At 35.4% G+C, this 17319-nt stretch overlaps 1 protein-coding gene across 1 annotated transcript; it reads right to left on the reverse strand.

The window, feature by feature from the left end:
• Positions 1-15875: 15875 nt before the first annotated feature.
• Positions 15876-16841, reverse strand: LOC131413946 (olfactory receptor 14J1-like). The gene has a single exon (XM_058554952.1). The coding sequence runs from the start codon at positions 16839-16841 to the stop codon at positions 15876-15878; it is 966 nt and encodes a 321-aa protein (XP_058410935.1).
• Positions 16842-17319: the final 478 nt, after the last annotated feature.

A 17319-nucleotide genomic window follows, 5' to 3' on the forward strand; every position in this document is an offset into this window, starting at 1 on the left:
GGGCCAAATTATGTAGTGTTATTGCCCTTCCAATTCACATTTTATTTAATGAACGTCTCATTGAAATCAAGAGAAAAAAAACCACAAAAGCAATATTTATATTTCACTCTCACGTTTAGTGTTTAATCTCATTGTATGAAGCTTCTGATATCTAACAGCCTTCTCTTTGAATCTTCATTTTATTTAACTTCTCTTCATATTGTCTTCAGTTATAGTCGTTAAATATTCATTGACCATTTACTACTTGCAAAGGCATTTGCAAAGAAGAGGAAGATACAGTGATTGCTCTATGGAGGTTGTAATTATGGAAGGAAAACATTCAAATACCCAATATACAACTTCAGAAAGAGAAACTGAAGAAGTATAAAGTGATCTACATTTCAGAGAAGAGATAAATCAAGTTTTAGTTCATTGTCCAGTATTTTTGGCTTTGTGGGGTGGAAATAACTAAGAGTTCTCCCCTCATTAAGATACACCTCAGTATATGAGAGCCAATGAGTCACTTAGTAATGAGTCTCTCATCTTCCTGCATTTTTCCCTCCATCTGTGAGCTCTAGGCAGCAACTGGAAAAACTGCTGTATGAGACGGTCTCTTTGGGCTTTAAGCTAAACCATGTGAAATTTCAACAGTTATTTTTTTTGTATCTCATTAATGCATGTTCTTAGAAATGATATCTGGGAGAATCCTAAATCTTTAGATCAACACCCCCTCATCAGTCTGAGAGGCTTTTGTTAATAAATTCAATAGCCTCTCTCATTCACGTTATTTTTCTGCTCTCTAACGTCAATCTCTTCTGTTGACAGTTCAGACATACTCTGCCTCCCTCATGTCTCTTCCAAGAAGAATGAACTTGGCATTTGGGCACCTCCTTTCTACATCCTACTGTCTGGCAGGAGTCAGTAGTTTTAGATTTACAACAAAAATTTATATTAAATTTAAAATTTTAAACTTTGTGTTGGCCACCAAATTTGAAAGCCTTTTTCTCTTACTCTGTGAATATGAATCACAAGATTAATCTCTCTAGAATAGCCCTGACTTTATCCATTTCTGTCAGAACCTCACACCGCATAATAGAAAGCAGGAAGAATTAAGAGTAAGCATATGCTTCCACATAATTTCTCTCTTTCCATGTCTTGTTGTTTTGTCCCCTTTTTCCTTGAACTGATAAAGTGATAAACCACATTATTGTCCATGCTTAATTTTGATTTTGGAACATTAAATATTTTAATCTACCAAATTTATACAAGTAATCATCAACAAACTGAGAAGTCAAAAAACGGAATAATTTTGAACATTTATTTTCATGCGACAAACACAATGCTAGAGTCTGTCGTAAAATATATCTCATCTAACCAACACAGTCATTTTCATCTTCTATAAGCTCAGCATTTTAATCTCTATTTTTGTAAGAAAAAAATAAGGCTCAGAATACTTAAGGAACAAAAATGAGTTTGAGTACCAAACTCTGTTCTTTGCAATTCATACCACTGCATTATATCTAAAATCTGTAAGTATTAATGAACAACATAAAGGAACACTGGGAAAAAGCCAAAATTACACTGAACGTTTATCTGTCCAAGGCTTTGTCTTTTACAGTGATATCAGAGATTATCTGAAGAAGCATGTTACAGTACAATTACTTTACTGAAGATTTATATAAACACATAAAATATTTACCTTTCTCATTTTACTGGTTTCCTTAACTTGTTCGTTATTGTAATACATTTATACACATATACACGAATATTAAATATATAGTCTTTATTAATCTTCTCATTTTCAGGGAAGTAAACATCCTTTCTTGTTACAGTTAACAGTCTTGCTTTTCAAATTCAATTTGAAGACCATAAAGTTCTTTCAGAGTTTCCATAAACCATTTTCTTCTTTCCTCATCCAAGACTGGAGAACTTGCCACAGCTGTTTTTGGTGTGTGGGTAGTTATCAGAGCTGATCACCAAATTTTGATCTTTCTCATCTATAATAAGACAGATCTTTTTAAACATGTTGGTTCCCTCGAGAACCCAGTGTTTTTTGTTGTTGTTTTTGGTTTTTGTTTTTTGGGAGTCTTTTTGTAATGGAAACCTGAACTGAATGATAAAAAATATTTCATTTTCTCCACCTCTCTGTCACCTGGGACTTGGAGCCTTTGAAATTTTCACACAGAGTGGGAGTGGCTTGGTAAACCGTGGGATTTTGTTGTCCCCCGTTCAAGTTCCTTGTTAAAACACAGGTACCTAAACCCCACACTCAGTAATTCTGATTTAGAAGCTCTGAGGTGACTCCCATGAATGTGAATGCCTGACAAAGTCCCAGGTGCTGCTGCTGTTGCTGCCACTGCTGGTCTAAGTGCCACACGTGGAGAACCACTGTGCTGGCTAAATCAGTCTTTCAGAAAGGCAACCAGGATTTTAAACATTAAAAAAATAAAGAAATTATCTTTAACATCAGACCTCCTAGAAAACTAAAAGTCAGCATTTATGGTTATTTTTATGTTAGAAATTGAGGCCTATGAATTGAATCTCAGATTTCGAACAGCTGTTTTGGTCATCTATGATGTCCTCTAGCAATCATAAAACCATCTACTAAAAGATTCTGAAGCAAATCTAGCAACAGTATCTGAGAATCTCATAAAGAGGCCCAGTCCATTAAAATTTATTTAAATCTTTGCAACAACTTTTTAAGTACTTAGAAGTAAAGGTAAGCCCACAAAATTGTTTGGAATTTCTGAGTTCTCTAACCATCTTTTATACACATTACTAATATTTTTCAATAATAATCCTATGACTACAAATTTATTAAATTTATATTGCAAAGATTTCTCTGAAGTTATGTGGAAACATATTTACTATATTTGAAAGACTACATGGCATTCTGTTCAAATTACATTTCATGATTTGGAGAAAATTATTGTTCATTTATTCAGCAAATATTTATTAAGTGTCTGCTGTGAACCATGCACTTTTCCAGTTTGTTGTTATTATAAATAGCATTGGTCAGTGGTTTCTATAGTGTATTTATTATCACATTATTCTAAATAGGTGCAAAACTCAATATTTTTCTTAATTACGAGTAATGTAACAACAAAGCGTTAGCATGATTATTCCAATAAACATTGCATTTTTTGCAGTTGATTTTTTTCCTTAAAATAAAATTAAAGGAGATGGAATTATTGAGTTTAAGGTTATAAAAAGGATTGTATGAGTTTCAATATTGCCAAATTCCTTTCTAAGATTATTGTGAAATGTTATATTGTTCCCAGTATTGTTTGCCCACGGTGTTGCCAACACAAGGAATTTATCACTTGTCATTTTTTGTGCTAAATAATAGAAGGCCTATTGTATCATATGTAAGCATGTAGCCACTAGAGTCATATTGCCCAAGTTTGAACTCTAGTTCTACCATTTACTCTTTCTCAGGTAACTTTGAATAGTTACTTTATCTTTTTGTACCTTTGATTTCTCATCTGAAAAATGAGTGTATTGATTAAACAATTTGTATAAAGTGCTCAGCAGAATGTGTCAAAAATAATTAAGTACTTAATGATGTTGTGTTATGATCACTGATATTTTATTCAAAACTTTGTGACACAAAATATTCCAGAAAATAGAAGAGAGAAAACACTTCCAAATTTGTTTTATGAGCCCAGTATAAACTTGAAAACAAAATTAGACAAATATATTACACACATACAAAAGAGATTAATAACTTTGACTATCCCAATAGATACAGAAAAAAACATTTTATACAATTCAATATTCACTCATGATAAAACCACTGAATTACTGAGTACATTCAGATGAAAAGGGAACTTTTGATCTGATGAAAAGGATTTACATAAATGTTACAGTATATATCATACTTAATGATGAAATATTTAATATTTCCCCTGTGAGTTGAGAAAAAAGACAATAATGACCACTATCAATACTTCTACCGAACAAGTCAATACAGCCAGAAAAAAGACAGAGAAGATATAAAATTTGGAAATAGAAGACATGGTTGTCTTCATAAAAATTTGAAAAGAAAATACACTTTAACTATTAGAATTAATTAGTACTTCTAACAAATTAGGTAGTAAAATTATAAAAACCATAGAAGTTTCAATAGCTTCAAAAAGCTACTAACATTTAAGAATAAATCTAATTAAATATTTGCAAAGCCTCTATGTTGAAAACTACAAAACATTGCTGATAAAAATTAAAGTAGCCAAATAAATTAGAAGTTACTGTATGTTCATAAACTGGAAGTTTCAATGTTGTTAAGATGTCAGTTTTCCTCAATTTGATCTGTAAATCCACTGATTCCCATTAAAATTCAAGAGGGTTTTAGTTTTGTGGAAATTGACAAGATGATTCTATAACTAATATGAAAATATATAGGACCAAAAGCTATAATGACCTAAAGAAGAACAAGAACTTCCACCATTGGATAGCAAAACTTATTACAAAACTATGGTAATTAAATAATACAATGGTACAGAATAAAGTATCCAGAATCAGACATATCCATCCAGAATGAACCATTCTTCTTAATATTCATGTGCAATGACTCTAGGCTTGGCCATGTGACAAGTTTGGCCAAAGTGACAGATGCAAGTAGAGGCTTGAAAAGTGCTTGCACATCTGGCTTGTTTTCTTGGGGCATTCATTCTGATGTTCCTAAGAACCTAGCCACCATACTGTGAGAAGCCCAACCTAGCCATGCAGAATAACCATATGGAGGAGAACTGAGTATCTGCCAACAGCTTCAGCTGAACTCCTAGCCAAAAGCTAACACTAGCTTGTTTGGAGTAGAGACAAGCTCTCTCTACCTAGTTCTGCTAAAATAAATGAATTGAATAGTTGTTATTTTAAGTCACTGAGTTTTTGGATGGCTCATTATGCAACAATAGACTAGTGAACAGCTGTCTACCTAAAACCTAGAGCAAAACATGTAGTCAATGAGAACAAGACAGAACTGCCACCTGTTTATTACTTCTATTCAACATTGTATTGGTGGTCTAAGCCAGTGCACATAGACAAGGAAAATAAAGAAAATTTATAGGGATTTGAATGGAAGAAAAAACTTTTTCTTAACCATAGAAGATACATTTGCCTACACAGAAAATCTCTAGGAACCTACAGACAAAACAATAGAAAAATAAGATAATTGAGCAAATTTCTTGGCCCAATACCAAACTTATTTCTACACACCAGTAATGAAGAATGAAAATGTAATTTAGAAAATATAATTATCAGTAATTACCAAAATAATAACGTCCAGATATATATCTAATAAAACACAGAAACAACATTGCAAAATTATTATGAAACTTTAATGAGAGACACTAAAGAAGACCTAAGTAGATATGGATATTTACTTTGCTAGGGTGATGATTCTTCAGTAAGTTGACTTTTCCTTTGTTAGTATGTAGACTCAAAGAAATTCTAGTTTTTTAAGAAACTTTTTTAAAGGAATTTGATGTTCTGATTCTAAAATTTTACAGAAGTAGAAGAGTGTAAGATAACCAAGAAACATTTGAAGGATAACTAAATAGAGGGATTTATCCCAATCAATAGCGAGTCCAACAATATAACAATTAACACGGTGTTGTATTAGCACAGGAATCAATAGGTGGATAGATGGAAAAGAATAGAGGAGCCAGAAGAGATGCTCACGTATACAAGCATTGCACATCAGTAAATGGCACTGGGACAATTTGTTATTCATATTAAAAAAAGAAAAATAGATTGAAATCTCCCTGACTTCATATCCAAGCATCAGTCGCAGGTAGATCAAAGAATTACATGTTAAAGTCAAAATTTCAAAACTTTGTAAAGTACCTATAAGAGATTATCTTTATGTCCTTGGGAGTAGGAAAAGATTTCTTAATAAAAAAATAAAAATCTTTATCATAAAAGAAGAGACTTATTTAAGTAAATTCCACAATCTAAAATTAAAACATCTAAACATAAAGCAAGTGAAAAATCAAGCTGTAGAATGGGAGAGGTAATTTGCCACTCCTGTAAGCGACAAAGTTCAATATTCTAAAGATACAAATAATTCTTATAAATAGATGAGAAAAAGAAAATGACTCAAAATGAAAATGATCAAAAGTCCAAAAACAAGCCAAAATGGCCACTAAACAAAGAAATAAATAAACATTTTTAATAAAATGGATAAAGTAAATTAAAACTGCAATGTGGTTGTGATTAGTGGTGGCCAGAGGTGGGGGTTGGGGGGTGGGTAAATAGGTGAAGGGAGTCAAAAGGTTCAAACTTTCAGTTATAAAATAAATAAATAAATCCCCCATTACATGGGGATATAGTATATAGCATGGTGACTGTAGTTAATAATTTCTGTATTGCATATTTGAAAGTAACTAAGAAATAAATCTTAAAAGTCCTCATGACATGAAAAACAGCTTTTTTGTAACTATATATGGTGACAGATATTAACTAGATTTATTGTGGTGATCATTTTGCAATATACACAAATATCGAATCATTATGTTGTACATCTGAAACTAATAAAATGTTATATGTCAATTATACTTCAATTTAAAAAAGCAGCAATGTGCTATCAATTTTACATCTATGAATATTGTAGAACAATGTCAAGGTAGGTAAGTATACAAAGCTGTGAGAACGCTTATGCAAAATTGGTGAGAGTGTAAATTGCTGAAATTACTTTGGGTAACAATTTCACATTACATAGGGAAATTTTAGATGTGAAAGGGAAAAACACGGCCTTTTGGAGTAATTTATAGTGGGTAATTTTGGGGAACAGGGAAGGAGGAAAAGGAGCCTGGGAAGATAAATAAAGGAAAATAAACTTTGCTCATGACTTTCATCTTTAAAAATTATTGGAATCAATCATAAACTATTAATAGTTATTGTTACAAGAATTTGGAGTGTGAATTTCAATTGCACTGTTTTTTGTAATTTTCCTCTTCAGAGCAGAAGTAAAATAAAAATGGTTACAGAAGTAGGGAATCTGCTTATAACATTATAGCTTTTTGGTCTTGAATTCCCTCATGCTTCTAGAATTTCTTTTCCTTCTCTTTTTTTCTTTTCCTTTCATTTAATTTCTTTTTTTTTCTTTCTTTCCTCTTCCTTTCATATCTTTTCTTTATTTTTTCCTGTGACCTTTGCTATAAAGTATTCTGATGAAGCTGAAAAGAAAAAGCCTCTGAACCTGGGCACATTGAAGCCAATTCTACGATGCTTTCACTGAAGGCCAAGAAGGATCGACAAACGTGCAGTTAGATTAACTCAGAAAAAAAGAGAAAAAACTCAAGTATATAAAATGAAAAATGAAAAAGGAGCCATTACAACTAATACCACAGATACTAAGCATCATAAGAAACTACTAAGAACAATTATACATCAACAAATTACATAATCTATGGATAAATTTCTAGAAATATACAGCCTACCAAGTGTGAATCATGAAGAAATAGAAAATCAGAGCAGTCCAATTACTAGTAAGGAAATTGAATCAGTAACCTAAAACCTCCCAGCAAAGAAAAGTCAACGACCAGATTATTTTAATGGCGAATTCTACTAAACGTTTAAAGAATTTATATGAACTTTTCTCAAACTTTGCCAAAAAGTAGACGAGGAAGGAACACTTACAAACTTATTTTATGAGTCCAGCTTTACCCAGATACCAAAGCCAGACAAGGACACCACAAGAAAAGTAAATTATAGACCAATATCTCTGACAAATATAGATGCAAATTCCTCAACAAAATACTAGAAACTGAATTCAACAGCACATTAAAAGGATCATATAGGATGACCAAGTGGTATTTATCCCTGGGATGCTTGGATCATTCGATATATGCAAATAAATAAATGTGATACACCACGTATACAGAAGGACAGAAAAAATCATATGATCTCGATAGATGCAGAAAATCATTTGATGAAATTAACACCCTTTCATGATCAACTCTTGATATTTTAGGTATAGAGGAATGTATTTCAACAAAATAAATGTCATATATGACAAGCCAGGCTAATATCACACCCAATTGTGAAAAGCTGAGTGCTTTCCCTCTAAGATCAGGAAAAAGACAAGAGTGCTCATTCTCACCGCTTCTTTTATAATTTTATTTATTTATTTATTTTTCCCCCAAAACCCCAGTAGATAGTTGTATGTCACAGCTGCACATCCTTCCAGTTGCTGCACGTGGGACGCAGCCCCAGCATGGCCAGAGAAGTGGCGCATCGGTGCGCGCCCGGGATCCGAACCCAGGCCGCCAGCAGCGGAGCGCGCGCACCCAACTGCTAAGCCACGGGGCCGGCCCCTCACCGCTTCTTTTAAAATAGTGCTGTTTACTGCAAAACTATTCCCAATAGCCAAGACATGTAAACAAGCTAAGTGTTCACTGATAGATGAGTGGATAAAGAAGTTTTATAGATGACTATATAAAGAAGCATACATACCACAACTATACACACACACACACACACACACACATGCCTACAATGGAATATTATTCAGCCGTTAAAAATGAGGAAATCCTACCATTTACAACAACATGGACTGACCTTGAAGGCATTATGCTAAGTGAAGTGGACCTTGAAAGCATTATGCTAAGTGAAGTAAGTCAGAGAAAGACGAATACTATATGATCTCACTTATAGGTGGAATCTAAAACAAAACAAAACAAAATAAAACTCAGAAAAAGAGATCAGACTTGTGGTTACCAGAGGTGGAGGGTGGGGAAGGGGGAATTGGAGGAAGGTGGTCAAAAAAGTTACAGCCTTCCAGTACCGGGGATGTAATGTACAACATGATGACTAGAGTTAAGACTGCTCAATGATACATAGAAAAGCTGTGTTGATGCAAATGATAAATATATAAATCAAAATTGGGTTGAGTGTATCATGAGCCCATTTGAGGACTATAGCCTGGGAGAACTTTTCCATAAAGGAAGGAAGTTCTCCAAAGAAGTGGAGTGTACATAGTGGTTATATACTGTCTTGGAACAAAGAGCATCCATCACATATGACAGGCATATCTTTTTGACTACTGTTATGAGATGCTTTGCTAGCATAGCAGGTCTGTGGTCACAAGATGAGTTTAAAGCAGGTCCATAATTAATCCTTAGTTTCTGGGAAAAAGTGTTGGTCCTTCAAGAAATGCTGATATGGGGGAGGCAACATCCCTATCTTTAAGGACATCATTCTTGGCTTTGGGACACTGAAAATGTTTAAAACAGATGTACAATGTGTGCTCAGCAGGCTACATCAGGCTTTTCTGGAACAAAAGGTAAGGACAAATTAATTTTAAACCAAATGGCTTCCTCACATACTCCAATATATCCTATTGTTTTTCATTTATTCATCAGTTGCTGAAAGAGTAAATCCAAAATTCTCATAGCAAGGAGAATTTTTTTTTCTCTTTTCTTTCCTTATTTCATTTTTTTGTTGTTGTTGTATCTATATGAGATGATTGATGTTAGCTAATCCTATTGTGGTAATCATTTCACACTATATGTAAATCAAACCCTCATGCTGTACACCTTAAAATTATACAATGGTATATGTCAATTATTTCTTAATAAAACTGGAAAAAATTTCAAAATACAAATAAAAACAGGGCTTTTATCCATGAGACCCACAAGGCTATAGTGAACTAAGACATGGCTCTTAAGGCCTTGCACACTCAAACTCACTTGCTTCAGGGACCAGCGCAGGAGGCAACTGATTGAGAGGCACCTAGAAGTTCTGTGTAAGAGGCTTATTTGCTTATCTTAAAGGGTTGGTCTGAGGTGCAGGCATCTAATTTAAAACACATCTGGGGGTCTGCGGGGATACCCTCCAGGGATGCAGGCTGGCAGGCACTTTCTTTGTGCTCTTTCTCTGCCTTACTCCAGTTTTCCCATATCACTCAGAAAGAAGCTTGTGCCCTCCTCTGGCACCCCAGTTTTTGTGTCTGCTACTCGACAGTTCTAGATCACTTAGGTCTTGTGCAGTCTAAGTCTCACAGGACTGCAACCACTGGAGAAAAGTTCTCAACCAGATACTACACACAGGGCACAGCAAGAGGCAACAGTCTGAGGAGCCCAGTTTTTCTGTAAAAGGGCCTATTAGCTTATCTTCCTAGCAGTGGCCTGAAGGGAATTCTTCTAATTAAAAATACATCTAGGGGCCAGCCTGGAGGTGTAGTGGTTAAGCGCTTGGGCTCCGCTGCTGGTGACCTGGGTTTGGATCCTGGGCGCACACCGACGCTTCGCTTGTTAAGCCATGCTGTGGTGGCATCCTATATAAAGTGGAGGAAGATGGGCATGGATGTTAGCCCAGGGCCAGTCTTCCTCAGCAAAAAAAAAAAAAAAAAAGAGGAGGACTGGCAGATGTTAGCTCAGGGCTGATCTTCCTCACACACACACACAAAAAATAATACATCTAAGGGCCAACTGTAATCCTTTCCAGAGACCTCAGAGGGCTGGCACTATCTTAGCTCTCTCCCATTGCTCTACTCCAGAGTGCCAGTATCTTCTGGTGGGGAGTTTTTATATGTGTCCGGTGCCCGGGTTTTGATATTTAGTGTCCTGGTTTTTGAAGATGCTGCTCAGGGGATGCCCATTGATTGCCCAGCTCTGGTGACCAAGTGGGCTTGCATTTCTGCATCCCACATGACTGTAACAATAGGAGAGACAGTTCTTGGCCAGCTACCACCCTCAGGGCACTGCACAGACATCAGAATGAAACATATCCCCAGTCTGTATGTGAAAGATGGCTATTTGCTTATCCTGGAGCTTCAGCCTGAGGGGCAGGCATCAGGGTTGGCACAGAACTAGAGGCTTACTGAGGCTATCTCAGGGGGTGGAAGCCAGTGGACATCATCTTTGTGCTCTTCTCCCTCTTCCTTGCTTCAGCTCACTGGCTCCTCCCCGAAAAGAGCTTGTACCCTCCTTTGGCACCCTGATTCTTATAGCTGCCATCAGAGGACACCTCTAGGTTGCCTGGCTTTGGTGGCCAGTGGGACTTACTCTTGCATCTCACAAGACTTTAAAAGCTGCTGCCTGAGAGTTTAACTTCCAATCAGCCTGAATCTAGATCCTCACCGTTGGGACACTGACAGGTCTTGGCACACCCTCAACTACTGGGATCCGCTAAAAATAAAATAAACTGCCTGGACAATTACAAAAGTTTGAAAGATAACCAAGAGCTAGGGCAGGGTTGAGCAATAAGATTGATCTCCTACATGAGGCCACTCCTTCAAGACTGGGAGTGGCCAAGAAAAGAACAAGAGAAAACCTCAGAAAAAGTCCTTAATTAAACAAAGATAAGTGATTTATCTGATAGAGTAAAATAAATGGTCATAAAGATGTTCACTGAACTCAAGAGAAGAATAGAAGAACACAGTGAGAACTTCAACTAAGAGCTAGAAAATATAAGAAAATACCAAATAAAGTCACAGAGAAAGAAATATAATAATTGAACTGAAAAAACCACTAGAGAGGTTCAGCAGCAGACTAGATAAAGCAGGAGAAAGGAACAATGAATTCAAACACAGAGCAGTGAAACACCCAATCAGAGAAGCAAAAAGTAAAAAGAGTGAAAAAAGGTGAAGATAGCTTGAGGGACTAATAGGACAACATCAATCAGACCAACATTCACCTTATAGGGGTCCCAGAAGGAAAAGAGAGATAGAAAAAGGCAGAAAATTTATCTGAAGAAATAACGGCCAAAAACTTCCCTAACCTAGAGAAAGAAACAGACATCCAGATTAAAGAAGCCCAGAGAGTTCCAAAAAAGATGAACCAAAAGAGATCCACACTAAGACACATTATAAGTAAAGTTTCAAACGTTACATATGAAGAGACAATCTGAAAAGCAGCAAGAGAAAAACAACTTGTTATGTACAAGGGAATCCTCATAAAACTATCAGCAGAAAATATACAGGGCAGAAGGGAGTGTCAAGATATATTCATATTGCTGAAAGTAAAAAAACCTCCAACCAAGTATACTCTACTTGGCAAAATTATCATTCAGAATTGAAGGAGAGAGAGTTTTCCAGACAAGCAAAAGCCAAAGAAGTTCATCACCACTAAACCAACCTTACAAGAAATGTTAAAGGAATTTCTTTAAGCTGAAAAGAAAGGGCACTAATTAGTAAAAGAAAACATATGAAAGTATAAAGCTCACTGATAAAAGTAAATATGTAGAAAAATTTAGAATAATCTAATGTTGTAAAGGTGATGGATTAACTACATAAAGCTAACCTGAAGGCTAAAAGACAAAGGTAGTAAAAATAACTATAACTACAATAATTAGTTAAGAGATACACAAGAGAAGAAGACATAAAATGTGACATCAAAAACGTAAAACATGAGGGGGAGAGTAAAAATGTAGAGTTTTAGAATGCATTCAAACTTAGTTAATTAACTTAAAATCAACTGTTATGAATATAAGTCCTATACGTAAGCCTCATGGTAACCCCATAGACCAATAGAACAGAGAGCCAAGAAATAAATCCATTCATGTATGGTCAACTAATCTTTGACCAGGGCACCAAGGATACACAATGAGGAAAGGACTGTCTCTTCAATAAATGGTGTTGGGGAAATTGGATTTCCACACGCAAAAACAAGAAACTGAACCCCTGTCTTACACAACTCGCAAAAATTAACTTGAAATGGATTAAAGACTTAAATACAGGAAAGGAAACCTAAAACTCCTAGAAGAAAACATAGAAAAAAATCTCCTTGACATTGGTCTTAGCAATGATTTTTTGGATGTGACACCAAAAGCATAAGCAATAAAAGCGAAAATAAACAAGTGGGACTACATCAAACTAAAAAGCTTCTGCACAACAAAGGAAACCATCAACAAAATGAAAAGATAATCTCTGGAATGGGAGAAAATATTTGCAGACCACTTATCCAATAAGTAGTTAACATCCAAAATATATAAGGAACTCATACAACTCAATAGCAAAAACCCCCAAAAAATTCTATTAAAAAGTGAGCAAAGGACCTGAATAGACATTTTTCTAAAGAAGACATACGGATGGCCAACAGATACATGAAAAGATGCTCAACATCACTAATCATCAGATAAATGCAAATCAAAACCACAATGAGATATCACCTTGTGCCTGTGAGAATGGCTATTAACAAGAAGATAAGAGATAACAAAGATTGGCAAAAATTTGGAGGAAGGGAACACTTGTATGCTCTTGGGAAGAAGGTAAACTGTTATTATGGAAAACAGTATGGATGTTTCTCAAGAATTTAAAAATAGGACTCCCATATGATCTAGCAATCCCACTTCTGGGTATATATCCAAAACGTAATGAAATCACTATCTCAAAGAGATATCTATGCTCCCATGTCATTTGCAGCATTATTCACAATAGCAAGATATGGAAACAGTGTAAGCACTTGTGATGAATGAATGGATAAAGGAAACATGGTATATGTATACAATGAAATATTATTCAGTCTTAAAACAAGAGGGAAATCCTGCCATTTGCAACAACATTGATAAACATGGAAGTTATTATACTAAGTGAAATAAGCCAGACAGAGAAAGACAAATGGTATCACTTATATGTGGAGTCTTAAAAAAAATGTCAAACTCATAGGAACAGAGAGCAGAATAATTGTTGCCAGGAGTTGGGGGGTGGGACAAGTGGAGAGAGGTTGGTAAAAGTGTACAAAATTTCAGTTATAAAATGAATAAGTTCTGAGGATCTAATGTATAACACAGTGACTATAGTTGATAATACTCTATTGTAAAATTGAAATTTGCCAAGAGATTAGATCTTAAGCATTCTCACACACACACACAAACATAACCATATGAGGTGATGAATGTGTTATTTAACTTGGTTGGGGAATTCTTTCACAATGTATATGTATGTCAAATCATCATGTTGTACACTTTAAATATATTAAAATTTTATGTGTCAATTTTACCTCAAAAATCTGTGGGAAAAAAAGGAAAAACAAAATGAATGGGCTCACAAGAAGGAATGCAATCACATTGGACTATTCTCATAGTATTTTACTCACATATTCCTCTCAATTTATACATCAAAATGGAATTGTCTGATCACTAATAGACTATCTTTATTAAAGATCTTCAAGAACATCATCGAAAGGTATTGATATATGGCAATTTAAACACGTGCTTTATTGTGATAATATATCTCACAGAATGTGAATCCAAGGATATGGAATTTATTGATCTTGCACAACTGAAACTTTATACCCATTGGACAATAATTTCCTATTTCCTTCATACCTCAGACCCTGAAAACTACCATTCTATTCTCTGTTTTTATGAGTTGACTGTTTTAGATACCTCATATAAATGGAATTATGCAGTATTTGTCACTCTGTAACTGGCTTATTTCACTACCTAGAATTAATGATATGGTATGGTGCACTTTAAAATATGTTAAGAGGATAGATCTCTTACCACACAGAAGAAAAATCACGCAAAAGAATACTAGGAAATTTTTGAAAAGAGTGAAGATGTTCAGTACCTTGATTGTGGTGACAGTATCAAAGGTGTTTGCATATGTCCAAATTCATTGGGATGTATACATTAAGTGTGTGCAATTTGTTGTATATCAATTATGCCTCAACAAATTTTTAAAAAATGATGTGGCATGTGACGTGATGTGTGTGTATAGAAGATCTGTGATTCATGTATTCATAGTTTTGAGTTTTTCCTGTTTCACTCATCTTGGTTCTGTTTCATGGACGCAGGAGGCATCTCCTGCCTAATTCTGTAAAAAGCAGCTTGTCAAACTCTTCTACAGATCAGAAGAGGAAATGAATTAATACAAACATCTCCAATAATGGGAAAGCAGATGCCTGATGGCTATCTCATTAGTGAATATAGTAGTATATGCTTATTTTTACAGATGATACACATATATATACACAGACGTATTGAGAAACAAAGCATTTGCAATGGTTAGATACAAATAAATAAGCTTTGAGTCAGACAAATATTAGTTTGAATTACATCTTTACTAGTTTTTATTTGAGAAATCTCAAGAAAATTGATCCGTCCTAAGTTTAGTGTCCTAATTGATAGAATGAGGACACCGTGGCATAGCTAGAAGTTAAAAGAAAAATGTGTATAATGCACCTGACATTTATTAGGGACTGAAAAAATTGTGGGAAAAGCTATTATAATAGATAATAGAAGGGGAAAATTAATATGGGTACTTAATATAGATAAGAAACTTGGAGAAATCACATACATATACCATTAACATATTATCTTATAATCATAGCAGTCTGGAATCTATTTGTTAAAAGTCAACTTTAAATTATGCTGGCCAGGTCCAAAACTAACCGCCTTTTATCTTTTACTTCAGAAAAATTCCTAAAAGATACCTTAAAATAAAAATTGAATTAGAGGAAGAAAGGCCAATATTCTTAGAAGCATAACATCTTAAATATTGAATGGCCGGCCCGGTGGCTTAGCGGTTAAGTGCGCGCTCCGCTACTGGCGGCCTGGGTTTGGATCCCGGGCGTGCACTGTCGCACCGCTTCTCTGGCCATGCTGAGGCCGCGTCCCACATACAGCAACTAGAAGGATGTTCATCTATGACGAACAACTATCTACTGGGGCTTTGGGGAAAAAAAAAAAGGAGGAGGATTGGTAATAGATGTTAGCTCAGAGCTGGTCCTCCTCAGCAAAAAGAGGAGGATTAGCACGGATGTTAGCTCAGGGATGATATTCCTCACACAAAAACTAAATAAGTAAATAAAAAATAAAATAAATATTGAAGAATTCTATTTTGAGAAGACTATAAAGAATGGAAAATTTGGAAAGGAGTTCTGGGAAGAAATCATATTTACCCTTCTAACAATCTGAAACATAATAGCAATGCCTTTTATTTGTGTGGTTCTTTAGAGTTTAAAAATGGCTTTTAAATACATCTTTCTCTGAGCAAATTCTTCTTTTGACAGTACTTTCCTCAGAGCTGCCCTCATGGCTTCATTTCGTAAACTATAGATAACTGGATTGAGTGTTGGAGGTATCACAGTATAGAATATGGAGAACATGAGGTCCATACCTGATTGAGCATCTGAAGGGGGCCTTAGAAACTCAAAGCCTGCAGCTGAGAGGAAGAAGGTAACTACAAATAGGTGTGGTAGGCAGGTAGAGAAGACTTTGGTCCGGCCCTGAGCTGATGGGATTCTCAGCACTGTAGAGAAGATGCGAACATAGGAAAACACAATGTAGATCAAACAGATAAATGCTGTTGAGGTTGTGAATGCAGCCACTGCAATCTCATTAATGAATTCAGAAGAACAGGCTAGTTTCAGCAACTGAGGAATGTCACAGAAGAATTGGTGAGTGACTCGCTCCCCACAGAGAGAAATGGAGAAGTTAACTGCTGTGTGCATGAGCCCAGAGAGGCCCCCAGCAATCCACACAGCTATCACTGCAAGCCTACAAGTACATGGATTCATAATGGTCTCATATTGCAGTGGTTGACAGATGGCTACATACCGGTCATAAGACATTACAGTGAGGATGGCCACTTCTGATGAGGCCAGAGCTATGAAGAAGAAAACCTGAAGAATGCACTGCCCAAGGGAAATGTAACCCTTACTCATAAGTGAATTTGCAATGGACTGGGGGACTGTGACAGAGATGAAGCAGAGGTCCAGAAGAGAAAGTTGCTTCAAGAAGTAATACATTGGCAAATGGAGGTGATAATCCAAGGTAGTTATGGTGATAATGAGGAGGTTACCTGTCAAGGCCAGCAGGTATGTCACCAAAAACAGCAGGGCATGTAAAATCTGAAGCTTACGGTCATCAAAAAACCCCATGAGGAGGAATCCACTCATTGAGGTCGAGTTGGCCATGGTCACTCTGAGGATAGAAAGTATGATTCTGTTTAGAAAATCAAGGAACAGTAGCAAAAGAATGCGTGATATTTAATAGATCTATATGTCAAGTAACTTAGTGTACTCAGCATATAGATACTGAAATCAAGATCAATTTATCTCCATACCTCCATAGGTAACATTTAATTCAGAAAAATCTTTAACCATTATTTAGAAATAGAACTCCTAAATGTGATCAACAGCTTCACATAGGTTGAAAAAATTTATGAGAAATTTCTGGAGCAGAGTTTGGATTTTCAAAGGTGAGAAATTGATAGAGATGATAAAGTCTTTCCCCACAACAAAGTCGGTGAAAATGGTACTTATATACTAGTATAACTACGTCTTATATGTGGTATCTTAGTGTTACAAAGATGCATTAAAACTTCCTTTGTTAACCATCTAAAATATAACTGTTGTTATTACCTTGTAAATGGATCTAGAAACAGACAAGAGT

This window comes from Diceros bicornis, chromosome 14 (assembly GCF_020826845.1).
Source record: "Diceros bicornis minor isolate mBicDic1 chromosome 14, mDicBic1.mat.cur, whole genome shotgun sequence".
NCBI classification, from domain to species: Eukaryota; Metazoa; Chordata; class Mammalia; order Perissodactyla; family Rhinocerotidae; genus Diceros; species Diceros bicornis.